The sequence below is a fragment of the Anguilla rostrata genome, chromosome 14 (genome assembly GCF_018555375.3).
Source record: "Anguilla rostrata isolate EN2019 chromosome 14, ASM1855537v3, whole genome shotgun sequence".
Lineage (NCBI taxonomy): Eukaryota > Metazoa > Chordata > Actinopteri > Anguilliformes > Anguillidae > Anguilla > Anguilla rostrata.
The window spans coordinates 40,017,011-40,044,467 of NC_057946.1; the positions used below are offsets into that span (position 1 = coordinate 40,017,011).

At 47.7% G+C, this 27,457-nt stretch overlaps 1 protein-coding gene across 3 annotated transcripts; it reads left to right on the forward strand.

The window, feature by feature from the left end:
- Positions 1-747: 747 nt before the first annotated feature.
- LOC135239845 (serine/threonine-protein phosphatase 2A 55 kDa regulatory subunit B alpha isoform-like) lies at positions 748-27,190 on the forward strand. Of its 3 annotated transcripts, XR_010325513.1 has the most exons (11): positions 748-1,148; positions 5,898-5,975; positions 7,302-7,399; positions 8,517-8,682; positions 14,026-14,138; positions 14,511-14,688; positions 15,033-15,197; positions 15,551-15,720; positions 19,430-19,521; positions 22,951-24,245; positions 26,730-27,190. XR_010325513.1 is itself a non-coding variant. In XM_064308833.1 (10 exons), the coding sequence occupies exons 1-10, from the start codon at positions 1,142-1,144 to the stop codon at positions 23,228-23,230; spliced, it is 1,347 nt and encodes a 448-aa protein (XP_064164903.1). In that variant the 5' UTR covers positions 748-1,141; the 3' UTR covers positions 23,231-27,190. The 3 variants fall into 3 exon arrangements, 2 of the variants coding, with proteins under 2 accessions (XP_064164903.1, XP_064164904.1); XM_064308833.1 differs by having other exon boundaries at positions 22,951-27,190; XM_064308834.1 differs by lacking the exons at positions 748-1,148; positions 5,898-5,975; positions 7,302-7,399; positions 14,026-14,138 and having other exon boundaries at positions 8,554-8,682; positions 22,951-27,190.
- Positions 27,191-27,457: the final 267 nt, after the last annotated feature.

Here is a 27,457-nt window from a genome sequence, read left to right on the forward strand (position 1 = left end):
GAATTCATGATATCAGGAATTGGTATTTTAACTAGTTGAAATTATATTGTTGATATCAATAACTGATTTTATGATATCAGAAATTGACATTTTAACTAGGTTAAATTCCATCTCCCATTGAAATGAATGAAAAAATGTTTTAAATCTCACTAGTTAAAATAGAATTTCCGATATCAAGAATTGGCATTTTAACTAGGTAAAATTGAATTTCGGATATCAATAATATGCATTTTAACTAGTTAGAATTGAATTTGTGCTATCCTCCAGAAATGAATTAAAGCTAAAACGGCTTGCCATATTGATCATCTCCAAAATAAGATCGGTCTTGTTTCAAGATATCCATAATTTCTTTGTAGACTAGTAATAACTAAAATTCGAGATATCTCCACTTTAAATGTATTGTAATTACAAAATGTAATTATTGATAGTCAAGCGAAGCTATTAAATGTTAAAAGGGCTTGCCATAGTTACGACTAGTCATAATTTAAATGGAGATATCTGAAATTCACGTTTTGGATAGTCAATTCAATCAGAGATATATTAAATTAGCGTTTTTACTAGTCATAAAAGAATTACAGATATTTGTAATGGGCATCCGGTCAGGCTATTACATATTAATAAAAGGGCTTTCCATAAGTACTACCATGCTTGAATTTCGCACTTAATGACGTCATCATTATGCGTTTTTATTTAAGGAAAAACACTAAACGCCCACTGCCTAGGTGGGCGGATAGCATTTTAGGACGTCATGTTTCACATAAAGTCGGAGATATTAAAATATGTGGATCCAACAGGAACCTAATGTCAATGATATTGCTTGTTTTAAAGATAACCCATGCAGAATTACTGTGCAGCACGACGCAATAATTTACATCCCCATCGCTTCCCACGGGGTTACGTCGGTCTGAATGACGTAGTTTGAGAGAAGATTGCGCCATTTTGAAAGTGGATGGACGGAAGGAATCGGGAGTGGAGTGTAGTGAGAGGGGAGTGAGCGTGAGGGAGGCGAGCAGGGAACCAGCCCCGGTCGCTTTTTTGCATCGCTGTCCACCTCCGTTCCTTGCGGTAATCACACTTATCGTAGCCGGGCGAAAATTGGAAAGATCCAGGCCCTAGACCGCGACAGAGACTCTCACTCACCATGGCAGGTAACTGAAAAATCATTTTAAAAGGTGCCAGTCGCTAGTCATAGGTCATTGCTACCAGCTTGTTAGCTTGGTATACTTCTCAGGTTAACGTTTGCCAGCCCATGCTGTCGATGTACGAGTGCCTTTTACTGTATAGCCAGTTAGAATGCTAACCAGTTATGTCAACGAGCCTTCCATACTTGCTCAGTTCCCGTTCTCTGAGCCAAGGGGACAGGCATGGCTAGTTCGTGAGCCTTGTGCGAATCAAATGCCTCATAGCCAACTTGGCTAACAAACAAGTTACCTGCTAGCTAACTCGTTCTCTGTCCAAACCGCCTGGTCCATTTCCTCTTAGTTGGTCTGTTCGCACTCTTTCCTCACTTCGCAGCACTCAGCCATAGTCTATCCCAAAAGGGTTTGTGTCTCATCATCAGATGTTATCGATACATGCAGGACAACGGTTTGTGGTAGCTAGCTAATGTTATGACTACACCATGTAACTTAACGTACTAGCTAATTAATATTAATAATAGCAGCAACTTCACAGATGATCCTCCAAGTTAAATGGTCACGTAATGTCAATTCCTTTGCTTTTTAGCTAATGTCAGTTCTTAACGTTAGCTCATTAGGCAGTGCTGGTTTCAGTAACATCAACATTAGCGAACTAGTTAAAGTTATATATCACTCATTAGCTGCAGTTATACTGGGATTGCTTGGATGCGCATGACTTTGGATCTGTCGAGACCATTTGGAGTATTCTGATATGACATAATTTGCGCTTAACTAGTTGATTAGTCACTGCCTGGTTGGACATATTTATTTCTTTCCTCTTAAAATACTTAAGCAACACACCAGCTTTCAGATCGGTGTTAGCTAGCAGTGAGCTGGGCTAAGTAGCGGAGTTAAGTTAGCTGAAGACTAGCTGGAACGTGAGAATGCAGGTGGCAATGCTAGCAGGAAGGTGTGTTAAGGAAGATGGAGGGAGGTTGCCCTGCGAGAGAGGGAGAGGCACCTTGTTATGCGCATGAGACGGCGATTTCTTTAGTCTTTCTCTGCCACTTTATGTTGTGCATCTAAGTGCGATACGTTTTTTTATTCAGATACAGATCTGGTTGTGACATGACACATGCTGTAAAAGAGTAGTAATTCTTGAGTGCTTTCACCCCCATCTTCATTTTGTGATAAGCAATGAATCCCTGTCTACTGGATATGTCAGGAGCACATTTGAATGTTACCAATCAATCAAATTCAAATCAAATTTTATTTGTATAGTGTATTTTACAGTAGGTGTCACAATACGCTTTACAGACAACCCTGGCCTAAACCCCCACAGGAGCAAGCCTAATGCAACAGTGGCAAGGAAAAACTCCCTGTGGCAGATGGGAAGAAACCTTGGAAGGAACCAGGCTCAAGGGGGAGACACATCCTCCTCTGGTCGGCTCAGGGTGCCGACTGGTGACCAACATGTCAGTCATTTTTATAAGGTTTATGATGTGGCTCAGATGATGGGTTTGGCCGGGTGGCGGTGATGGGGAACAGCAGGTGGCGACAGATGTGGGCAGGGTGGAGGCAATGACGAAAGAGGGGTTGGACCGCAGAGGTGGGGGAGACCAGACGACTCTCGAAGCACTCTGGAGGGTTGGGGCAAGAGCCCCGCCGACAGCGTGGGGAAGAGGGAAGAAACGGCAATGAGGGAATTTGCAATATAGCAGACAGTGAGTAAAGTGGCAGTACCAACCTCCAAGTTCATTATCGATTCTCTCACCTGCTGGCTAACTAGGTTTGGTTATTGCATTCCAGTCTGTGTTATAGTAGCGTGGTATTTGGCCTCAAAGCAGTGTCCGGTTGTCCATGAGGAATTCTGTCCGATAAGAACGTGTGATTTCTCTTTCAGTTAATGCTGTTAGTGTATGGTTTTCTCAGAAGAACATTCACACCCCTGGAAATTGCTGTCTTGCATAAAACCCTGTGCCAAACTATATTGTGGTAAAGGACTTCCAGTTAATTACTCTAAATGAAGCCTCTGGTTTGAATGCTTCTGTGTGTAGCAGTGGTTTTCAGTTTAGTCTAATGATGGCAGTATTAATTGAACAAAAATAAAAACCTTTTTTTCTTGCTGCCTGCAAGGGTGAGAAATCCATGTGCGTTTCAAAATGTCATCTCTGTTTACGAAATTCCTGCAACCTGTTCAGAGGCCCTAACAGGTCCTGGTGCCTGTCTTTGCAACCTTGAGTCCGTTTAAGAAGCAGAACACTCGGCCTGATTTTGCTGCCGTTTGCGTTGATTGCTACATCCACTATTTGAGATGGTTTCTGAGATATTTTTGCTCCTGTCTGGTGGATATGTGGGCGGTGTTGTTGGAGAGCTTTATCCGTTCAGTAGGTGTGAACGGGAGCCGTAAGTCACATGGGAACTGGGATCACACAGCGTGCTTTTGCCCCAGCTCTTCAAAGAGCTGTGAGCTATTCCGTGGTCATTTCTGGTGCACGTTCGACATGAACATGTTAGCATGTTATCTACAATGTAAGACCTGGACATGTTAGCCACAATGTTAGTCCTGAACATGTTAGCATGTTATTTACAATGTTAGACCTGGACATGTTAGCATGTTAGCCACAATGTTAGACCTGAACATGTTAGCATGTTATCTACAATGTTGGACCTGGACATGTTAGCCACAACGTTAGTCCTGAACATGTTAGCATGTTATCTACAATGTTGGACCTGAAAGTGTTAGCATGTTAACCACAACATTAGTCCTGAACATGTTAGCATGTTATCTACAATGTTAGACCTGGACATGTTAGCATGTTAGCCACGATGTTAGACCTGAACATGTTAGCATGTTAGCCACTGTGTTGGACCTGAAAGTGTTAGCATGTTAACCACAATGTTAGACCTGAACATGTTACCCACAATGTTAGACCTGAACATGTTACCCACAATGTTAAACCTGAACATGTTAGCCACATTGTTCGAGATGGAAATGTTTGCCATAATGCTCAGCATTACAGTTCATTACAACTAGGCATAGTTGCAGTTATGTTCCTGTCGCCTTTTCAGGGGACATCATTCATACCCTAAACCATGGATCTCAAGTTCAGTCTGTGTCTGCTGCCTTTTGATGTGTTCCTGCACTTAAGTGCTGAATTTATGTCACTGATTGCCTAAAGAGGCTGTACATCTGGTTTCCAAGGCCTAAACTGGCTGCTGATCAAAAGTAAGAGACAAAAACCTGCAGACACTGAGGCCCTCCAGGACTGGAGTTAATCCTGCAGAGACTGCAGCCCTCCAGGACAGGAGTTAAACCTGCAGGCACTGTGGCCCTCCAGGACTGGAGTTAGACCTGCAGGCACTGCGGCCCTCCAAGAATGGAGTTAAACCTGCAGGCACTGCGGCTCTCCAGGACTGGAGTTAAATCTGCAGACACTACGGCCCTCCAGGACTGGAGTTAACCTGCAGGCACTGGGCCCTCCAAGAATGGAGTTAAACCGCAGGCCTGTGGCCTCCAAGAATGGGTAACCTGCAGCTGCCTCCAGGACTGGAGTTAAACCTGCAGACACTGCGGCCCTCCAGGACTGGAGTTAATCCTGCAGACACTGCGGCCCTCCAGGACTGGAGTTAAACCAGCATAGACTGCGGCCCTCCAGGACAGGAGTTAAACCTCAGCACTGCAGCCTCAGACTCGAGTTCACCTCGACTGCGGCCTCAGGACTGGAGCCACAGACACTGCGGGCCTCCCAAAACTGTTAACCTGCAGGCACTCGCCCCAGGACTGGAGTTTAACACCCCTGCCCTACATAGTGCATTCCAGCACTTCCCCAACCACCGATATAGTGGCCCCTGCCTTCTTTTACTGCCACCTGCAAGTGTTCCTGTGTAACCAGAACAGGACTGCACAAAAGCAAGACCCTTTGTACTTATGAGCTTCCATTTTGTGATGGAATAGAGAGCAGGGAATTATGGTAGGCTGTTGTAATCACAGCCAGTTTGCATCAGAAAGCTGGCAGCTGGCAAAGCCTTTTTTATTTTATTGTGGAATCCGAAGCAAATGCAACCATTGAATTCATAAATTCAGCGATTTAGGGATTCTGTGAATTTCTGTGAACTTCTAGAGTCTGCTACTATGAGCGAGAACTGCATTTCCCAGCGCTCTCTCTGATGACTTGTACATGCTTTCATGACCTTTTTTTCACATCCAAACTGTAAAAATACAGAGGAGGAATGAAATGAGCTCCTTTGAGCTGCAGTCAGGATACTATTGGTGACTCGGGGCAAGGAGGCCTGCGTGTATTTAAGGTTACATTTTGGGTTGGGGTTGCAGTCAGAACGTGGGGAGCGGCACTGAGCTGTTTCATGCGCAGATAGTTCATATACCATCATATAACCCCCTGGAGTTCCCACCGTTCATATACTCTCCTTTCTTAATGTCAACCAAAACAAAAATGATCTTAATTTTGTTTTGTTTTGTTGTGTTAAATTTTGGCAGCCATTTGAATAGTTCAGTACTGATCCACATACTTGTTTGGTGACCCTGTGGTTGAATATTTGAAAAGTGAAATACTAGCCTATACAGATCCTGATGCTCAGAAGTTATTAGGCTGAGTGTCTTGCTTGCTCCCTTATAGGGCGGTTTCCTGTACTGGCTGGTGCTAACTGCAGGTTTATTGCTGTGGACAACACGCTTCCAGTGAGGATGTTTGCTGCATGTGGATGGGGCGGGAACTGAGTTTTGCCTGTCCAATGAAATGCTGTTTCCTGTGTTGGCAGGAGTGGGCGGGGCTGGCGGCGACGTGCAGTGGTGCTTCTCGCAGGTGAAGGGGGCCATTGATGACGATGTGGCCGAAGGTAAGAACCCGCGGGCAGGGGGGGGGGCGCGCACGCGCTGGTGGTGGTGGAAACGGGGGATGCAGGAACAGATTCACACAAAAGCCTTGTGTTACAGTGTTAATAAAGACAGGCTTTTATTGTGAAGGGCTCAATTTGGACCCAGCCTTAGCTGGAGGCCTCTGGAAGCCGATGGAGACTATAAACCTGAGCTGTGGCCTTTATTCTGGATCCATGCAGTACAGTTTTGACTAAAAAAACTCCCACTTATGTGTGGAGAAGTGAGAAGCGGTTCCTTACAGTCCTGCAGGGTGGTGTGTAGTGTGTAGAACGCAGCGCGTTGTGTAGTGCGTAGAACGCAGCGCGTTGTGTAGTGCGTAGAACACAGGGTGGTATGTAGTGTGTAGAACGCAGGGTGGTATGTAGTGTGTAGAACACAGGGTGGTGTGTGGTGTGTAGAATGCTGCGCAGTGTGTAGAATGCAGGATGGTGTGTAGATCGCAGGGTGGTGTGTAGAGAGCAGGGTGGTATGTAGTGTGTAGATCGCAGGGTGGTGTGTAGAGAGCAGGGTGGTATGTAGTGTGTAGAATGCAGGGTGGTGTGTAGAATGCAGGGTGGTGTGTAGAACGCAGGGCGGTGTTTAGAACGCAGCATGGTGTGTAGAACGCAGTGCGGTGTGTAGCGTGTAGAACGCAGGGTGGTGTGTAGCGTGTAGAACGCAGGGTGGTGTGTTGAACGCAGTGCGGTGTGTAGCGTGTAGAACGCAATGCGGTGTGTAGCGTGTAGAACGCAGGGCAGTGTGTAGAACGCAGTGCGGTGTGTAGCGTGTAGAACGCAGGGTGGTGTGAAGAACGCAGGGTGGTGTGTAGAACGCAGGGTGGTGTGTAGTGTGTAGAGGCAGGGTGGTGTGTAGAACGCAGGGTGGTGTGTAGAACGCAGGGCAGTGTGTAGAACGCAGTGCGGTGTGTAGTGTGTAGAACACAGGGCTGTGTGTAGAACGCAGGGTGGTGTGTAGAACGCAGGGCAGCGTGTAGAACGCAGGGTGGTGTGTAGAATGCATCGCGGTGTGTAGTGACCCCCTCCCCACACACTGACCCCTCTCTTGTTCAGCCCCTCGGGTGGTTGTGGGAACGCACAAAGCCCCATGCCACTGCCTTTCTTTGCTATTGTGTTTGCACTCTGCAGGGCAACAAAGAGTCACCCCCCCCCCCCCCCCAACTGTGTGTGCAGTGGCACTTAGATGCCAGCAGCACTTAACTTGTTTTATTGTGTGTGTGTGTCTGCGTTTGTGTGCGTGTATATGTGTGTGTGTGTGTGTGTGCGTGTACGTACGTGTGTGTGACACAGCTGACATCATCTCTACTGTGGAGTTCAGCCGTTCGGGGGAGCTGCTAGCCACAGGGGATAAGGGCGGCAGAGTCGTCATCTTCCAGCAGGTCCCAGAGGTGAGAGGGTGTGACCTTTGACTCACGGATGTGAGAGGGCGTGACCTTTGACTCACAGAGTTGAGAGGGCGTGACCTTTGACTCATCTCGGCAGTGCTGGAACAGGGACATGTCTCAACTTTTCTCTTTCTATTTTTAAAATAAAATTTAAGATTATATGGCATGGATGTACCTACCAGTCTAGGCTCTGCATTTAAGATATGTAATTTGTGAACTACTATTACATCTTAATTCAGTATTTATTTGCAATTTAATGTGAACTCCCTGGAGCATCCAGGACCCCAGTTTGGTAACACCTGGGCTAAACTGCCTAACACCTGGGCCAAACACCTGGGCTAAACTATCAAACACCTGGGCTAAACTGCCAAACACCTGGGCTAAACTGCCAAACACCTGGGCTAAACTTCCAAACACCTGGGCTAATCTACCTAACACTTGGGCTAAACACCTGGGCTAAACTTCCAAACACCTGGGCTAAACTGCCAAACACCTGGGCTAAACTTCCAAACACCTGGGCTAAACTGCAAACACCTGGGCTAAACTGCCAACAACGGCTAACGCCAAACACCTGGGCTAACTCAAACACCTGGGCTAACTCCCTAACACTTGGGCTAAACACCTGGGCTAAACTTCCAAACACCTGGGCTAAACTGCCAAACACCTGGGCTAAACTTCCAAACACCTGGGCTAAACTTCCAAACACCTGGGCTAAACTGCCAAACACCTGGGCTAAACTGCCAAACAACTGGGCTACACTGCCAAACAACTGGGCTAAACTTCCAAACACCTGGGCTAATCTACCTAACACTTGGGCTAAACTGCCAAACAACTGGGCTAAACTTCCAAACACCTGGGCTAAACTGCCAAACACCTGGGCTAAACTGCCAAACAACTGGGCTAAACTTCCAAACACCTGGGCTAAACACCCAAACACCTGGGCTAAACACCCAAACACCTGGGCTAAACACCCAAACATCTGGGCTAGCAGCACAGCCAATTTAAAGCAGCTTGAATTTAAGTGAAATAAGGACATAATCTGCATTTAAAAATTGTGTTACCTGTAATGACCTGTGACTGAAACCAACGCAAACATCGCTGCCTGCCTCTCCTCCCGCAGAGTAAGAGTCAGCCTCAGTGCCGGAGCGAGTACAACGTCTACAGCACCTTCCAGAGCCACGAGCCCGAGTTTGACTACCTGAAGAGCTTGGAGATCGAGGAGAAAATCAACAAGATCCGATGGCTGCCCCAGAAGAACGCCGCACATTTCCTGTTGTCCACAAACGGTCAGTACTGTACACTTCCTGCTCTACATAAATGCCAGTACTGCATTACATTTCCATTGCATTTATTTAGCAGATGCTTTTATCCAATGTGACGTACAAAAGTGCATATCAAGGTCATTGGATCAACTACAAAACACAGGTTTGATAAGGTACAATACTCATTTTGTACAGTTATTCATAGCTAAGAACACAGCCCAGTTCACACAGTGAATATTCTTCTGACCTAACCTATGCTAACTAGGGAGAAGTACAAGCTACAACATTAGGACGATAATACGAAGTGCAATAAGTGCTGGTACGGAGGTACATGTAAAATGAGTGGCATGAAAGAGGGGAATTTAAGTGAAATGATACAGAGTGGTGGCAGTTATTCCAGGTATAGTCTGAAGAGATGCGTCTTCAGACCACAATGGAAGATGGGCAGTAACTGAGTGGTTTGTAGAGGGGCAGGGAGTTTGTTCCACCACTGGGGAGCTAGGGTGGAGAAGCTCCTGGATGGGAGGAGGTGCAAGGTGCCCTGCTGCTGCAGAGCAGATTGGTCGTGCAGGCATGTAGAATTTAATCATGTCCAGCTTCTGCACTGCTGCAATGCTGCACACTTCTTGCTCTACATAAAAGCCAGTACTGCACACTTCCTGCTTTACATAAACACCAATACTGCTCTCTTCCTGCTCAACATAAACACCAGGACTGCTCACTTCCTGATCTACATGAACACCAGGACTGCTCACTTCCTGCTCTACATAAACACCAGGACTGCTCACTCCCTGCTCTACATAAACACCAGTACAGCTCACTTCCTGCGCTACATAAACACCAGTACTGGTCACTTCCTGCTCTACATAAACACCAGGACTGCTCACTTCCTGCTCTTCATAAACGCCAGTACAGCTCACTTCCTGCTGTATATAAAAGCCAACACTGCTCACTTCCCACTCCACATAAACACCAGTACTGCACACATCCTTTAGCACTCTGCTCTTACGCTGCTCACAATCCGCTCTTATGCTGCTCAAACTCTGCTCTTACGCTGCTCACACTCTGCTCTTACGCTGCTCACACTCTGCTCTTACGCTGCTCACACTCTGCTCTTACGCTGCTCACACTGCTCTTACGCTGCTCAAACTGCTCTTACGCTGCTCACAATCCGCTCTTACGCTGCTCACACTCAGCTCTTACGCTGCTCACAATCCGCTCTTACCCTGCTCACACTGCTCTTACGCTGCTCATACTCCGCTCTTACGCTGCTCACACTCAGCTCTTAAGCTGTTCACTCTGCTCTTACGCTGCTCACAATCCGCTCTTACCCTGCTCACACTGCTCTTACGCTGCTCATACTCCGCTCTTACGCTGCTCACACTCAGCTCTTACGCTGCTCAAACTGCTCTTACGCTGCTCACAATCCGCTCTTACGCTGCTCAAACTGCTCACACTGAGCTCTTACACTGCTCACGCTCAGCTCTTACGTGGCTCACGCTCCAATACTTTCACTTTGTTGTCTTTAAGCCATTTTGTTACAACTTTGGAGGTATGCTTAGGGGCGACATAGCTCAGGAGGTAAGACCGATTGTCTGCCAATCGGAGGGTTGCCGGTTCAAACCCCGCCCTGGGCATGTCGAAGTGTCCTTGAGCAAGACACCTAACCCCTAACCCCTAACCCCTAACTGCTCTGGCGAATGAGAGGCATCAATTGTAAAGCGCTTTGGATAAAAGCGCTATATAAATGCAGTCCATTTACCATCATTGTCCTGCTGGAAGACCCAGTTGCGACCAAGTTTTAGCGTTCTATCTTGAGGTGTTGCTTCAGTATTTCTAGATAATCCTCCTTCCTCATGATGCCATCTATCACCAGTCCCTTTTCCAGCAAAACACCCCCACAACATGATGCTGCCACCCCCATTCTTAATGGATGGGATGGTGTTCTTCGAACTAGACAATTCCTGCAGAAATTGTGAAGTGTGGTTGCCGCCAATGCAAAGTCGAAATTTACTCTGGTACATTCTGCCTTGGTGAGGCAGTTTATGCGAGTGGCAGAGGTGAGGCAGTTTGACAGGATGGCCTCTATATATAATGTGAACGTAGAAAAAGATATTTGAATTTCCCTTACCGAACCAGTTGGATATCCAAAATTGTTTTGGTCTTGAGGTCCATCATTGTGTAGCTACTGAACTTGAAAAAGGTGGTAGCTGGGGTGTTGCTAGGTGGTCGCTATGGAGTTCTAGGTGGTTGTTAGGGTGTTGTATGCGGTTGCTAGGGTGTTCTAGGAGGTTGCTAGGGTGTTGCTAGGTGGTTACTATGGAGTTATAGCGGTTGCTAGGGTGTTAATAGGTTGTTGCTATGGTGTTCTATGAGGTTGCTAGGTTGTTGCTATGATCTAGTTGGTTTCTAGGGTGTTGCTGGGTGGTTGCTGGTTGCCGTGTCCAATGAGACGACCCATAATTCTCTATGACAAACGGTTCAGAAGTTATGAAATATAAAACATCAGCCAATCAGGAATGAGGGCGAGGTTAACCTACACCAATGGACAAAGGACTCTACCGAGTTCAATGAGGCGTCCTGCAACACTCGACGACAAGCGGTTCAAAAGTTATGAAATATTAAAGATCAGCCAACCATGTAAGAGGGTGGGGCTAATCTTCACAAGTGAACAAAGGACTCTCTACCAAGTCATCCCATCATATACCATGATGCATCCCACAACTCTCTATGACAAGCAGTTCAAAAGCTATGAAATAATAAAAATAGGCAATTTAAATGAATGGCGGAATGTTCACCCATGTGATGTCACAATGCTCTGTCTTCAGCTGCTAGAGGGCATTGTGATCTCACGAGGGTCAACATTCCACCATTAATTCTCTATGGGGCTCGATTTGACATATTGCACGTACATGTGGTGCGAAACCTCTGGGAGGAGTAGCGGTCCAAAAAATGGGTGGAATGAAGAATAATAATAATATGTAATATAGTAAGCCGCGTTTCCCCAGGAACTAGGAACCTTTTGAGGAACTGAGTGCGTTTCCACCGCAGGAACCAGGGTCTAAATAAGTTTTGGGGACTTTATTTTACCCCCAAAAAAGTCCCTGCTCGGGGGGTAGTACTTTCCAAAAGTACCGGAACTTTTGGGGTGGGGCGCAAGCGCTGAATATTTTTGATTGGTCGACTACTCACAGTATTTTATTTCAACCGCCATTTTTAAAAATCTGCGGCCGCAAACCGATTTATTTTCATAATAACTTGAATTCAAACCTGTATGTTATGCGGCGCAGTAGCCTACTTTTGGTTATAGCCTGCCTACGTCTTGGAACAGATGAGAAATTAAGATTGAAGTAACTTTCAAGGAAAGAAAACGGTGGCTGTACCACTGCAATATTGATTTAAATTTTCACGCAAGCCCGAGTTTTCATTCTATTTATTCTTTTCATTTTGCGATTAGCCTATACTGGAAATGACGGTAAGAGTCGAATTAATCAATTCAACAGCAAATTGTTTACGACGTGTGCATGTTTTCTGCTGTTGTTACCAGTTATTTGTAGAATGTGAATGCATTCTGTCGCCTCGGATGTCAAGACATGAAAGTGAATGTTCGCATAAAAACATAATGAATGTGTTTGAGAGGATATATAAAACAGTTACAATCTGTATAGTGGCCAGTTATATTGTGTTTGTTCCATAACAACGGTCCAAGTCGAACTACCAACGAGTTCTGCTTGACAACGGTAAAATAATATGCCCAAACGGCCGGGGAAGAATATTTCAATTTCAGGTGATTAAATCAATAAAAATCAATAAATATTTAAGTAACCACATATAGTCGTTGTATAAGTGGAGTAAACCCCTCTGGCTGTCCCAGTTATTGGAAAATAATGTAGAAGAAATCATAGGACAGATGGACCGACGACGGCGTCACTTTTACATACGTCAGTGGACTAATTTGCCTAATCTTCGCGGGTCTTTAGACCGTGGTGGAAACGCAGACAACAATGGGCTGAAGGAACCTTTTAGTTCCTTGAAAAGTAGTTCCTGGGACTAAAAGTTCCGGGTACTTTGGGTGGAAACGCGGCTGTAGTGTGATTGCCAAAGGCAACCACTCTAATTAAAAGCCTCACCCTTTTCCCTCCATAAATAGGCCTGATCATTATGGCGAAACAGTTAAATTTTTGTTTCATCTGACCTCCTGACCTTTTTGTTTGGTCTGAACTCCTCCAAAAGGCTAGGTCTTCGTCCTGGTGGTCACCTGCAAACTTTGTTCTGGCTTTTATCTTGGAGTAGGGGCTTCTTCCTCGCGCGACAGCCTTTCAGGCCATGGTGATGTAGGATTCTCTTAATGGTGGATGAAAATAATTTGGTGCCTGATGCCTCCAACTCCTTCACTAGTTCCTTTGTTGTTGTCTTGGGGTTCAGTTGAACCTTTCGGACCAAAGTATGTTCAGCCCAGGGAGATAATTTTTGCCTACTTCTTGAATGATGCAGTGTCTGTGTGGTCCCAAGATTTTTGTATTTGCAGACAATTGTTTGTACAGATGCTCGTGGTACCTTTAGTTGTTTGGAATTGGCTGCTAAGAAGGAACCGGACTTGTGGAGGTCCAGAATTATCACTCAGTCAGTCAGCCACAGACTGACTGACTGAGTGATAAAGTTACACCGCGCATGTCTGTGACGTCAGCCAGTAGTCCAGCCATATACTAAGTTTTAGGGGAGGATCGGTGAAGCAATGGAAGACAGTGCCAGAGTGCATGCTACTAAAATTTTGTTAATAAATGCTTTTTGAGAGGATGAATAATTACTTTTCTTTGGCATGGATCCATTTGAAGACAATGTCGGGTGAGTTCGTTTAGTCTTTGAATCCGTCATTATGCTGAGAAATAGCTAAACCATTTTTATTGCTAGTATTTCAGTTTCTCTGCAAACGCGCGAAAACACGTCATATGGCTGTGTGGGTATCTAGGATCGCTCACCCTCTGTTATAATAAGGTGTAACGGTCTCAGTTTTAATTAGCATTTCAGAGTACTCTTGGAAAGTACCCAAGCTTGTCCTCTTGAATTGGATTTGGTCGGTTGAGGGCAAAATCCTGATGGTGCCGGTGTCTCCGCCTCGTCACGGAGTGGTGCCTCCATTTGATTGGCCGCTTGCAGTCTGCAGCTCCTGTGCACGCAGTGCAGTGCTCTGTGCAGTGACTGCGCAGCTCAGCTGGCTAACGGCAGCTAGCAGCTCCCACTCTCCTTCAAGTGTCTTCCAATATGAAAAATAAGCTACGAACAGTCCAGTCAAACCTTGTGGAGCTATAATGGGAGGTGTGTCCTTTTCTGTGATTGGGAGACGTGTTTCTGTTCTCTGCTTGGCAGATAAGACTATAAAGTTGTGGAAGATCAGTGAACGAGACAAGAGGCCTGAGGGGTACAACCTTAAAGAGGAGGACGGGCGCTACAGGGACCCCTCGACCGTCACGACGCTAAGGGTGCAGTGTTTCTTTACCATTCCACTTACCGCTAATATCAAATATCATCGGTATATTTCATTTCAAACACTGGTATCTGTGTGAAGGCACTATTGAGACACCTCCTCGGTCACAAAACAGACATAATTTGGCCATGTTATTGTTGTCATCATTATTCTGAATCCTTCGCACAGTACTGATCTCTGCTGGTGTTTATGCACGTCTTCCTCATCACGATGGGTTTGAATTGACCCAGTTGACAACATACTGCTAATTATTGCTTATTGTTAAGGTGCAGTCAATGTACAACAGTGCAAGGATGTCAAAAACAGAGGGTCAGACAGCCGTAGTAGCGGTTACCATGTGACCCGTAGCCACGCCCCTTGCCTGCAGGTGCCTGTGTTCAGACCCATGGATCTGATGGTGGAGGCCAGCCCCAGGCGCGTGTTCGCCAACGCACACACCTACCACATCAACTCCATCTCCGTCAACAGCGACCACGAGACCTACCTGTCCACCGACGACCTGCGTGTCAACCTCTGGCACCTGGAGATCACCGACCGCAGCTTCAGTATCCCGTGGGGGTAGGGGGGGGGGGTTTGAGAGGAGAGAAAGCGAGATGGAGAGGGAGGGGGAGAGAGAAATAGATGGAAAGAGAGAAAGAGGGGGGGAAGGAGATGCACTGCATGCACTTAAAGTGCAGTGTTAAAACTCAATGTTAAAACTCAGTGTTAAAGCTCAGTGTTGAAGAGCTGTGTTAAAGGTCAGATGAAACGCTCATGAGAAGTTGTGGAAGAGGGATAAAAATGTCTTTCGGTTGTGAGACAACCTCCCCCGCCCCCGAACTGCTCAGCGGGCAGTGTGTGCGTGTGCCTGTGAGCAAGTGTTTGACCCTTGACCCCAGGCCTCTCCCAGACATCGTGGACATTAAGCCTGTCAACATGGAGGAGCTGACGGAGGTGATCACGGCGGCGGAGTTCCACCCAAACCACTGCAACACCTTCGTCTACAGCAGCAGCAAGGGCTCCATCCGGCTGTGCGACATGCGGGCCTCCGCACTCTGCGACAAGCACTCCAAACGTGAGCACCTGCTTCTCCTGCCCCCTGCCTGCTGGGAGGACTGAGCGCACCACCACTGATCCCAGTTCAGTTCCCCAGGTTTCCCTCAAGGCTCCCAGGCTCTGAAAAATAACAATAGCAAAGGTACTTTAAAGTCTTTGAGAGCTTTTGGTGAGAAATTGGTTACAGTCCTCCAGGAAAGCCTCAGCTCTTGAAAGTGCTTGAATTGGTGGCATATGCTAGCCTGGGGACCATCCACAATTTCAGCAGATTATACCGTATGGTTTTTCATAGATCTAGGTTTCTGTGAAACAGAAACGTGATTGGGCACATTCCGGTCAGGTGACTCTGGTTCTCTGGCTGTGACTGGCTAGTGTTGGAGGAGCCGGAGGACCCCAGCAGCCGCTCCTTCTTCTCGGAGATCATCTCGTCCATCTCAGACGTGAAGTTCAGCCACAGCGGCCGGCACCTGATGACGCGCGACTACCTGTCCATCAAGATCTGGGACCTCAACATGGAGAACAGGCCCGTGGAGACCTACCAGGTGAGGTCCTTGTGGTCACCATGGAGACTGCACACTTCCAGCTCGTTTTTTGTGTGCATCGAGTCCTGGTCGAGAGGTCATAGTTCAGCTTTAAGATAAATGCTCTGGGAACGCGTTTGATTTTAATATTCCTTATACACCTGCCGCCACAGCGTGGGTTGGTCGGTTGTGAGGGACAGTTTCATCCCATCACCAACAGGGGGAGCTCTTTGATAGCAAGAATCTGCTGATAAAAATGATAAGTTACATTATGATGGTTATTTTTTACTGTGGTGATATGTGGAGGTTGCCTAGTTTGGTTTAAGATAACTGATTTTGGTTGGAATTACATTTTTGCCGCTTCATGGGTTTGCATGCGCTGAGTATTTTAGAAAGAAACACTTGCCCTGTCTGTATTATCACACGCATTTACTTGCGTCTATGTGCTTATGTTTCACATGAGCATCTAATCGGCCTGGACATTTTATAATTACAATCACCTATTTCGAGAAAGATGCTTCTTTCCCTTTTCGAAACTGGGTGTATTTTTCACATAGCCCATTGTTACTTTGAATAAAATAAGTTTTGTTTTTCTGCTTTAAATTAAGGATTTTTTCTTTCAATATGGTGGCGTGAGTAGAAAACCAGCCTAAAGCTTGGAAGGTCAGCTGAATTCAGAATGTAGTCATCAGATTTTCTCTAGAAAAGTCCAACACGGTGTCACTCAAAGGTTTCCTTTATGAGCACCAGGTCCATTTTACATTAAAGGGTGGCATGTGCCATGCACAGCAAAACAAATGGACTCTTCTGACAAAGACTGGCATCTGCTCAGCTTGTCTAAGCCCACCCAGCCCTGTTTATACCCATGATGAAGATCGTGTGTGAGTAACTGTATGTTCAGTGCTGATCTGGGGTCAGTTCCATGCAGGTGTAGAGTGCGTGTGTGCGTGCGTGTGTTTGCATGTGTGTGCGTGCATGAGTGTGAGTCTGTGCATGTATACAGTGAGCTCCATAATGTTTAGGACAAAGACACACTTTTCTTACATTTCTATACCTTTTCATTTCACTCTGTAGAAACACTTTTTATATGTAGTCCTCCCATTTGAGGGCACCATAATGTTTGGGACAAATGGCTTCATAGGTGTTTCTGGTTAGTTAGGTGTGTTCTATTCCTTTGTGCAGGTATAAGAGAGCTTTCAGTATCTAGTCTTGATTTTAGGCATTTGGTTGCCTTTGGAGTCTGTTATTGGTGTTTGTCAACATGCGGACCAGAGTTCTGCCAGTGAAAGTCAAGGAAGCCATTATCTGGCTGAGAAATAAGAAAAAAACTAGAGCCCGACCAATGCCAGATTTTTGGGTCCGATGCCGATCCCGATTTTGGAGAGTCCTAGCCCACCGATTACCGATGTTTTGACCGATATTTTGTCAAAAAGTGCAACATTTTCAAGTCAATTTGAAAAACTTATATTTTATTAAAGTTTCTATATTTAAGAACATTTAACTTATAAGCAAACAAATAAAAATAAACACACAAAGAACTTTTTAGATAAAAAAGTAAAAGATATTAAATTATATATATATATATATATTAACACCATCTTTAAGTGTGTGAAATCAAAATAACTCCACACCTTGCTTTTACTCCTTTCTTTTCCAGCCATCTATAAAAAATTAATCACTTTTCCAGTTTCAAACATGTATTTTTATGAATATTATTATTATTGTTGCTGTTGTTATTATTAATTTGTTATAATTATTTCTTTGTATCTATTCTCAGTACATTAATTATATTTTCTTATTTTATTCCTACTACATGATCTCAAAGAGTAAAGCTATCTAGCGAGCTTCCCTGTCCATAAGAATTAGGCGGTGAAAAAAACTGCGGCAATCGAATCTGCGCATACAAGTCTTGCAGTGGAGAATATTGGATGAGGCACGAGTGACAAACGTCTTATTAGAGAAGTAGCGCGTCAGCTGCTGCAGTTCACACTTGTATTAGAGCTCCCTCTACTGGATAATTCTAGTAAATAGCAATTACTACGTTCGAACAGACAAGTACACATAAATAATCATTGTTTTTTTGTTTATTATACTTATTAAAAAATCGGGGAACATCGGCGGCATAACTGCCGATCCCGATGTCGTCAAAAAAGTCTGGCCGATATATCGGTCGGGCTCAAAAAAAAACTGTCAGAGATGTAGGCCAAACCTTAGGCTTACTGCCATCAACTGGAATGTCATTAAGAAGAAAGAAAGCTTGAGTGAATTCAGGAATCGCAAAGGGTCTGGTAAGCTAAGAAAGACCTTTACTGTTGATGACCAACGAATTCTCACAGTAATGAAGAAAAACCCCCAAAGACCCGATAAACAGATCAGAAACACTCTTCAGGAGGCAGGCGTGGGTGTGCCCGTGATGACTTTACACATAGAACTACAGTGACTACACTGCAAGATGAAAACAACTAGTTAGCCACAAGAACAGGATGTCCAGGTTACAGTCTGATAAGAAGTACCTAAAAGAGCCTGCAGAGTAATGGAAAAAGGTCTTGTGGACAGATGGGGCCAATTTTCACGTGTATCAGTGTGATGGCAAGAGCAGTGTGGCCAAAAGGAACTGCCCAAGATCTGCCCCCCCTCGTCTGTGAAACATGGTGATGGGATGTCAAGGTTTGGGCTTGCATGGCTGCTACAGGTACTGGCTCACTTGTCTTCATTGGTGGTGTAACTGCTGACAGCAGCAGCAGAATTGTGAAGTGTACAGAATCATCTGCTGAAGTTCAAGCAAATGCCTCCAAACTTATTGGACGGCGTTGTTGTATGTCGCTCTGGATAAGAGCGTCTGCCAAATGCCTGTAATGTAATGTAATGTAATCCTATAGCAAGACAATGATGCCTAACGTACTGCTAATGTAACAAAGGAGTTTTTCATATGCTGTAGAGAAAACTTTAAGGTATGTAACCCCTGAAACAAGCTGGAGCTGAAGATGGCTGCAGTACAGGCCAGGCAGAGCATCACCAGAGAAGATGCTCAGCACCTGGTGATGTCTATGGGTCACAGACTTCAAGCAGTCTTTGTATGCAAATGATGTGCAACAAAATAGTAAACATGATTACTTTCATTTACGTTGCATTAATATGTCCCAAACATTATGGTTCCCTGAAATGGGGGTGTGGGGAGGGGAGGGGGTGTGTGTTTAGAAAGTGCTTTCATTTTTACATGGTGAAACCAAAGTTTATAAAACTACTTTTAAATAAAAGCTGTGTGCGCACTTGAACCACATGTTAATTGTTTGATTACAAATGTGTGTGTGGTGTGTTCACTGTGCTCAGCGCTGATCTGGGGTCAGTTCTGTGCAGGTGTGTGGTGTATTCACTGTGCTCAGCGCTGATCTGGGGTCAGTTCTGTGCAGGTGTGTGGTGTGTTCACTGTGCTCAGCGCTGATCTGGGGTCAGTTCGGTGCAGGTGTGTGGTGTGTTCACTGTGCTCAGCGCTGATCTGGGGTCAGTTCTGTGCAGGTGTGCGGTGTGTTCACTGTGCTCAGCGCTGATCTGGGGTCAGTTCTGTGCAGGTGTGCGGTGTGTTCACTGTGCTCAGCGCTGATCTGGGGTCAGTTCTGTGCATGTGTGTGGTGTGTTCACTGTGCTCAGCGCTGATCTGGGGTCAGTTGTGTGCAGGTGTGTGGTGTGTTCATTGTGCTCAGCGGTGATCTGGGGTCATCTGCACTTACAGGTTCACGAGTACCTGAGGAGCAAGCTGTGCTCCCTGTATGAGAACGACTGCATCTTCGACAAGTTTGAGTGCTGCTGGAATGGGAACGACAGGTGAGAGTGTCCCTCAGCTGCTGTGGTGCAGAAACACTGGCAAGTCTTTACCTGAGCGGCTGGCGAGTCTTTACCTGAGCGGCTGGTGAGTCTTTACCTGGGCGGCTGGCGAGTCTTTACCTGAGCGGCTGGTGAGTCTTTACCTGAGCGGCTGGTGAGTCTTTACCTGGGCGGCTGGAAAGTCTTTACCTGAGCGGCTGGCGAGTCTTTACCTGAGCGGCTGGTGAGTCTTTACCTGGGCGGCTGGCGAGTCTTTACCTGAGCGGCTGGCGAGTCTTTACCTGAGCGGCTGGTGAGTCTTTACCTGAGCGGCTGGCGAGTCTTTACCTGAGCGGCTGGCGAGTCTTTACCTGAGCGGCTGGTAAGTCTTTACCTGGGCGGCTGGCAAGTCTTTACCTGAGCGGCTGGTGAGTCTTTACCTGAGCGGCTGGCGAGTCTTTACCTGAGCGGCTGGCGAGTCTTTACCTGAGCGGCTGGCGAGTCTTTACCTGAGCGGCTGGTAAGTCTTTACCTGGGCGGCTGGCAAGTCTTTACCTGAGCGGCTGGTGAGTCTTTACCTGAGCGGCTGGTGAGTCTTTACCTGAGCGGCTGGTGAGTCTTTACCTGGGCGGCTGGTGAGTCTTTACCTGGGCGGCTGGCAAGTCTTTACCTGAGCGGCTGGCGAGTCTTTACCTGAGCAGCTGGCGAGTCTTTACCTGAGCGGCTGGCGAGTCTTTACCTGGGCGGCTGGTAAGTCTTTACCTGGGCGGCTGGCAAGTCTTTACCTGAGCGGCTGGCGAGTCTTTACCTGAGCAGCTGGTGAGTCTTTACCTGGGCGGTTGGCGAGTCTTTACCTGACCGGCTGGCGAGTCTTTACCTGAGCATTTAAGAATGCCGCTCAAGCCCCCAGAACACAGCTGGTGTAAGTACCCCCACAGTTCTAAAGCAGAGCAGAGCAGAATCAGGGTTAGCGCAGGGTAGCCATGTTGTTTATTGGGCGGTGAGATTTCCAAGCAGACATCAGCAGACCGTTTGCAATAAAAATGTTAAAATAATATTCTGTAATTAGTGCACAAATCCACACTTTCTCTTATCTGGAGTGACTTCCTGCTCGGCCTGCGCTGAGAGCCTGCGGTGGCTTAGAGAGGCAGATAAGCCCCGCCCCCCTGTCTCGGGCTGGCGCAGTGCGGGGTGAAAGGTTGTTATCAGGCGTGTGCCTTATCGGCTGTGCGACAGAGCGAGTGTGACGCGGATGAGTACGTGCCTCCGGTCTCTCTGCTGGCGGCCGGACCTTGTTCCCTCTTGGAGGAGGAGAGCTAGAGCACGCCCTGTACGGCGCTAACGCTTGCAGTGAGAGAGAGAGGCACGCCCTGTACAGTGCTAACGCTTGCAGTGAGAGAGAGAGGCACGCCCTGTACAGTGCTAACGCTTGCAGTGAGAGAGAGAGGCACGCCCTGTACGGCGCTAACGCTTGCAGTGAGAGAGAGAGGCACGCCCTGTACGGCGCTAACGCATGCAGTGAGAGAGAGACACGCCCTGTACGGCGCTAACGCTTGCAGTGAGAGAGAGAGGCACGCCCTGTACGGCGCTAACGCTTGCAGTGAGAGAGAGAGACACGCCCTGTACGGCGCTAACTGCAGTGAGAGAGAGGAGGAGTGTACGGCGCTACGTTGCAGTGAGAGAGAGAGAGGCACGCCCTGTACGGCGCTAACGCTTGCAGTGAGAGAGAGGCACGCCCTGTACGGCGCTAACGCTTGCAGTGAGAGAGAGAGGCACGCCCTGTACGGCGCTAACGCTTGCAGTGAGAGAGAGGCACGCCCTGTACGGCGCTACACATTGCAGTGAGAGAGAGGCACGCCCTGTACGGCGCTAATGCTTGCAGTGAGAGAGAGAGGCACGCCCTGTACAGCGCTACCGCTTGCAGTGAGAGACACGCCCTGTACGGGGCTAACGCATGCAGTGAGAGAGAGAGGCACGCCCTGTACGCGCTAACGCTTGCAGTGAGAGAGAGGGCACGCCCTGTACAGCGCTAACGCTTGCAGTAGAGAGAGAGCACGCCCTGTACGGCGCTAACGCTTGCAGTGAGAGAGAGAGGCACGCCCTGTACGGCGCTAACGCTTGCAGTGAGAGAGAGAGGCACGCCCTGTACGGCGCTAAGGCAGTTGGCAGCCACGCCAGTGAGAGAGAGGCACGCCCTGTACGGCGCTAATGCTTGCAGTGAGAGAGAGAGGACACGCCCTGTACAGGGCTAACGCATTGCAGTGAGAGAGACAGCACGCCCTGTACGGGCTAACGCTGCAGTGAGAGAGAGAGAGGCACGCCCTGTACAGTCGCTAACGCTTGCAGTGAGAGAGAGAGACACGCCCTGTACAGGGCTAACGCTTGCAGTGAGAGAGAGAGAGGCACGCCCTGTACGGCCCTAACGCTTGCAGTGAGAGAGAGAGACACGCCCTGTACAGCGCTATCGCATGCAGTGAGAGAGAGACACTCCCTGTACGGCGCTAACGCTTGCAGTGAGAGAGAGAGACGCGCCCTGTACGGCGCTAACGCTTGCAGTGAGAGAGAGACACGCCCTGTACGGCGCTAACGCTTGCAGTGAGAGAGAGAGGCACGCCCTGTACGGCGCTAACGCTTGCAGTGAGAGAGAGGCACGCCCTGTACGGCACTAACGCATGCAGTGAGAGAGAGACACGCCCTGTATGGCGCTAACGCTTGCAGTGAGAGAGAGACGCGCCCTGTACGGCGCTAACGCTTACAGTGAGAGAGAGACACGCCCTGTATGGCGCTAACGCTTGCAGTGAGAGAGAGACGCGCCCTGTACGGCGCTAACGCTTGCAGTGAGAGAGAGGCACGCCCTGTATGGCGCTAACGCTTGCAGTGAGAGAGAGACACGCCCTGTATGGCGCTAACGCTTGCAGTGAGAGAGAGACGCGCCCTGTACGGCGCTAACGCTTGCAGTGAGAGAGAGAGACACGCCCTGTACGGTGCTAACGCTTGCAGTGAGAGAGAGAGGCACGCCCTGTACGGCGCTAACGCTTGCAGTGAGAGAGAGAGGCACGCCCTGTGCAGCGCTAACGCTTGCAGTGAGAGAGAGAGGCACGCCCTGTACGGCGCTAACGCATGCACAAGCAGTCCAGGTTTTCTTAGAAACGCAGCGTGCAGTGCAGTGAGTTTAACCAAGCTGAAAAACCTTATTGTCATTTTGTTTTTTTTATGTTGAAAGTTGTCATCTGGCTCTGCGTACTGTCAGAATTTCATAGCTCAAGAGCTAATAAAGTTTGTTCAAAACCGCAGATGATAAAACTGTAATGCTCTTTGGTAAATGGTCAATAGAAGCAGATTTTTTTTTTTTGCTGTTCCATTTTCTGGAGTGTTGCTAGCGACACGGTAGCATTCGCGGTCCTCTTCTTCCTTCCCCTGACGGTGTCTCTGTCTGCCCCTCCACCGCAGCGTGGTCCTGACCGGCTCCTACAACAACTTCTTCCGGATGTTTGAGCGGGGCCAGCGGCGGGACGTGACCCTGGAGGCGTCCCGCGAGGGCAGCCGGCCGCGCTCGCTGCTCAGGCCGCGCAAGGTGTGCGCTGGCGGAAAGCGCCGGAAGGACGAGATCAGCGTGGACAGCCTGGACTTCAGCAAGAAGATCCTGCACACCGCCTGGCACCCCAGCGACAACATCATCGCCGTGGCCACCACCAACAACCTCTACATATTCCAGGACAAGCCCAACTAGAGCCTGGAGAGCACCGATCTGCGTCCTACACCCGCCCCCCTCTTTACCCCGCCCCCTCATGACTCCTCCCCCGGGTCTCAGCCCCTCCCTCTGTAGAGCGGAGGGAGACGGGCGCGCTCCCTGGGTCTCAGCCCCTCCCTCTGAAGAGCGGAGGGAGACGGGTGCGCTCCCTGGTTCGTCCGCCAGACCGCCTGCGCAGCACCTTTTCGAGAAGTGAAACGCAACGCGGCAAGAGTCGCTCAGAAGCATCCCACTTCCTCTGAGTGGGGCCATCCTGACCTTTTTTTAAAAAAAAACGAGTTTGTATGTACACATTTTGTTTTGCGGTCAAATTCAGTCATCAAAACGTTTTTATTTTGCCTCCACGATGGCACAGCCTTGGCCGGAGGCATTATGTTTTTGGGCTGTCCGTCCCTCCGTCTGTCCGTCCATCCGGCCGTCTGTCCCATCTGTCCATCCCATTCTCGTGAACGTGATATCTCAGGAACACCTTGAGGGAATTTCTTCAAATTTGGCACAAACGTCCACATGGAATCAAGGATGAACTGATTAGATTTTGGTGGTCAAAGGTCAAAGATCAAGGTCACTGTGACCTCACAAAAGACGTTTTTGCCTTGCCGGAGGCATACAACCGCGAGGCGGTATTACTAGTTTGTTTTTTTTTTCCCTCCCCCGTTTTCTTTCCTCCTTACTGTCCAGTAAGTAACTCCACCCCCCTTCACAAAAACCCAAAGGCTTCCTTCTGAAGTTCTGGGCCATCCCACACACTCCTTTTTTTAGACTTTTTGTAAACCGTGTAGGAAAAATGTGGGATTTTGCTGCCAAGTTTGTTCACTCCTGCGCAAAAAGAAAGAGAGAGACCCTGACCTCAGTTGGTGGGTTGATCTGTATTTGTGAAGGCGTGGTCTAGGTGGAACGAACAGGTGAGGACTCACAGGTGAGGCGGACAGAAGCTTCCTACCTGCGGCTCCTGGACAGATGGACACTGGACGCCACTGGGTCGGTTTTAACGATGGTGAGTGTAGCGCGTACCCTTTACCGCCCCCAACTTCCTCTAAACGTCCTGTACATGAACGCCAAGCCGTCCATGCACCCCTCCCCTCCCCTGCCCTGCCCCTGCTGCCCTCGGAGCACTGGAGTGGAGGATCCCACACGTGTGTGACGTGTCACTCCCCCGCCCGGGACACGCCCCAATTCCCCCCCACCCTGGAGAGATCGGCCGGCTGCTCGTCTGTGTTGGGCTGAAGTCATTCTGCCCTTTCTTTTGAACTTTGTCCAGGGTTATAGAGAATAATGTCCACCAGGAAAAAGGGTCTAAGATGTTTATCGTATTTATAAATTGTAAAAATTTCTCTCCTTGGAATGGTTTCTTATTTTTGTTTTTAAAGAAAGTTTTCTTTCTTTCTCTCTCTTAACCTCAGAATGACATGTACGTGTTAGGGAATTAATGTGCAGAGTTTATTTTTGTATAATGGTGGAACAGGAGCAAGACACTGTAATTACCCATAGCCCTGTTCTACTGGAACAACAGTGAGAGACTAATTACCCACAGCACTGTTCTCCTGGAACAGGAGCGAGAGACTAATTACCCACAGCACTGTTCTCCTGGAACAGGAGCGAGAGACTTATTACCCACAGCACTGTTCTCCTGGAACAGGAGCGAGAGACTAATTACCCACAGCACTGTTCTCCTGGAACAGGAGCGAGAGACAAATTACCCACAGCACTGTTCTCCTGGAACAGGAGCGAGAGACAAATTACCCACAGCACTGTTCTCCTGGAACAGGAGCGAGAGACAAATTACCCACAGCACTGTTCTCCTGGAACAGGAGCGAGAGACTTATTACCCACAGCACTGTTCTCCTGGAACAGGAGCGAGAGACAAATTACCCACAGCACTGTTCTCCTGGAACAGGAGCCGAGACTGTAATTACCAGTTACCATTATTGTGGGTTAATCATAATACAATCCACTGAAATTAGAGCCGATAGATTAGAGCCGGTTAGAGCAGATTGTCCTATGCAGTTACATTACGAAACCAGACAAAATGAAAGAAAGCTAAATAAGCTATGCTTCACCATCGCATAGTTAAACCTAAAGACCTAAAGGGCAGCCCTGCTCTAGCTGTTGAATGATTCTACTAATTAGCAGCTCCACAAGCTGTCTAGCTGTTGAATGAGGGGTGCTTTATTAGGGTTGGAATGAAAACCTACAGGACGCTAGATCTCCAGGAACAGGATTGGGCAGCCCTGCTCTAGCTGTTGAATGAGGGGTGCTTTGTTAGGGTTGGAGTGAAAACCTGTAGGACAGTAGATCTCCAGGAACACGTTTGGACAGCCCTGCTCTAGCTGTGAATGAGGGGTGCTTTATTAGGGTTGGAATGAAAACCTACAGGACGCTAGATCTCCAGGAACAGGGTTGGGCAGTCCTGATATAAGGCATTCGTGTGATATGCGTGTGGCATTAATGCAGTTAATTATTGCGGTTTGTAAAGGTGGCAGTGTCGCTCTGTTGTTGGAAAGGGTTAAAGGTTGCATGTGTGAGCTGCTCCATTTTAACGTGCTGGATGTAGGATTCGGCCAGATGCCCGTCTAAAAGCCCTCTGTGAGCACGTCATTACCACGTCCTCTGAAGTATTCATTTCCACACCTGTCACCTGAGCCCTTTGGAACAGCCAGATAAAAATCTGTGAGCTGGGGAGTGTGTGAGGCAGCACACGTAAGACTGGCCTCAGCTGTGCCAAGCTTCTGACTGGAACTCTGTGCAAAAGAGCACCATAGCAGTGTGAGGTAATGTTCTAAAATTAGGACAAATCCAGTCTTCATCTTTTTGCAGGAACATGTTTAAGATTGTTCCTCACACAGACAGCCACATACAACCTTTATTATGCTAGAGTGGTGTAAACTGTCTTTGAGTCTGGAGATAAAGGGAAAAAAGAAGGAATTATAATGTTTGTAGAGGCATGGAAAAGCCCAGTTCGGGAGCAGACGAGAGAGAGACCAGGGCTCACTGCTGTGTTCCTGTGGCATGACCACACTTCCTGCTCTTGACCATCCTCTTCACGTTCCTAACATTGAAAGTTCTCTCTGCTGTTGAAGCTGAAGTTATGCTTTGTGTCTTGAGAATGTTCCCTAGGGGTGTGACCAATGAGAGTATGGGTGCACTTGTTTACCGACACGCCCCACCCCTGGCCACGGGACGGGAGGAGAACGGGAAGGGCATGGCATCGCTGCCGCATCAGAGGGCCCAGTTTAAATCGAGTGAAAATTCCGCCTAATTGGTGCACCCTATATTTGGCAGGACACACCTCCTCATGAATATTCATGAACTTAAATGCTACAGAGGATGGATGCTGTGAACATCTGACCATCCAGTTTCAAGAAAATTGGGGCACTTCTTTGCTGGTTGGGAGCTGAGCAGCCATAGGCTGCAAAGCTCTGTTGTATTTTCCCATCCATTTGTACTGGCTTTAATCTGCAGGAAACGTTTTCTCTCTCAGCCAGCCTTGCAGGCTGAGCTCTGATTCTGAGGAAACTGAAGAGCGGAGGTCTGGACCCTCGCACCCTCCTGACAGACAGAAAGGACGGACACAGACACCCATAAGGACGCAGGCGTGGTGAGTGCTAGACTCCTGCCACTGCCGTTCGGTACACTGCTGCGGCCCAGGGCCACTCCTGGTGCGTTCGGACGGACGGCGACTGGAGTATTAACAGGGACAGTCCTGGAGTGACTGACTGCTTCTGTCCAGGCCATCCTCCCCCCCCCCCCCCAAAAAGGGGTCCCAACAGGACTCCTGGTAGAATGCACTTTGTTTCTTTTTTGTGATGGGGGGGGGTTAAGCTGACTGTAACCTGCCTACCTTTGGTTTGCAGAAACAGAAAATCTGATTCAGTGAGGATCAACAAAAAAACAATTACTATGCTGAACTACTGAATAATAATAAAACATTTTATAAAGTAACCCCGTCTGAGTTATGTTTTACTTACCTTTGCTTCAGTGTCTGGAACAGAGAATGTCTTTTGTAAATATTTACCCTGAACAGATCATGACTTGTTGATAAAAATACTGCCATTCACTGTGTTTGAGCTAATTATGTACGATCTTTGCGGCACATGAAATTATAACTTCATTAAGTACATGCAGCCCGCGGATTTGATATCAGTGTGGGTTGAAAATAATTGTTCATTGCATAATCCAGGGTTCTTTGTTAGCCAGCAAAGTGTGCTA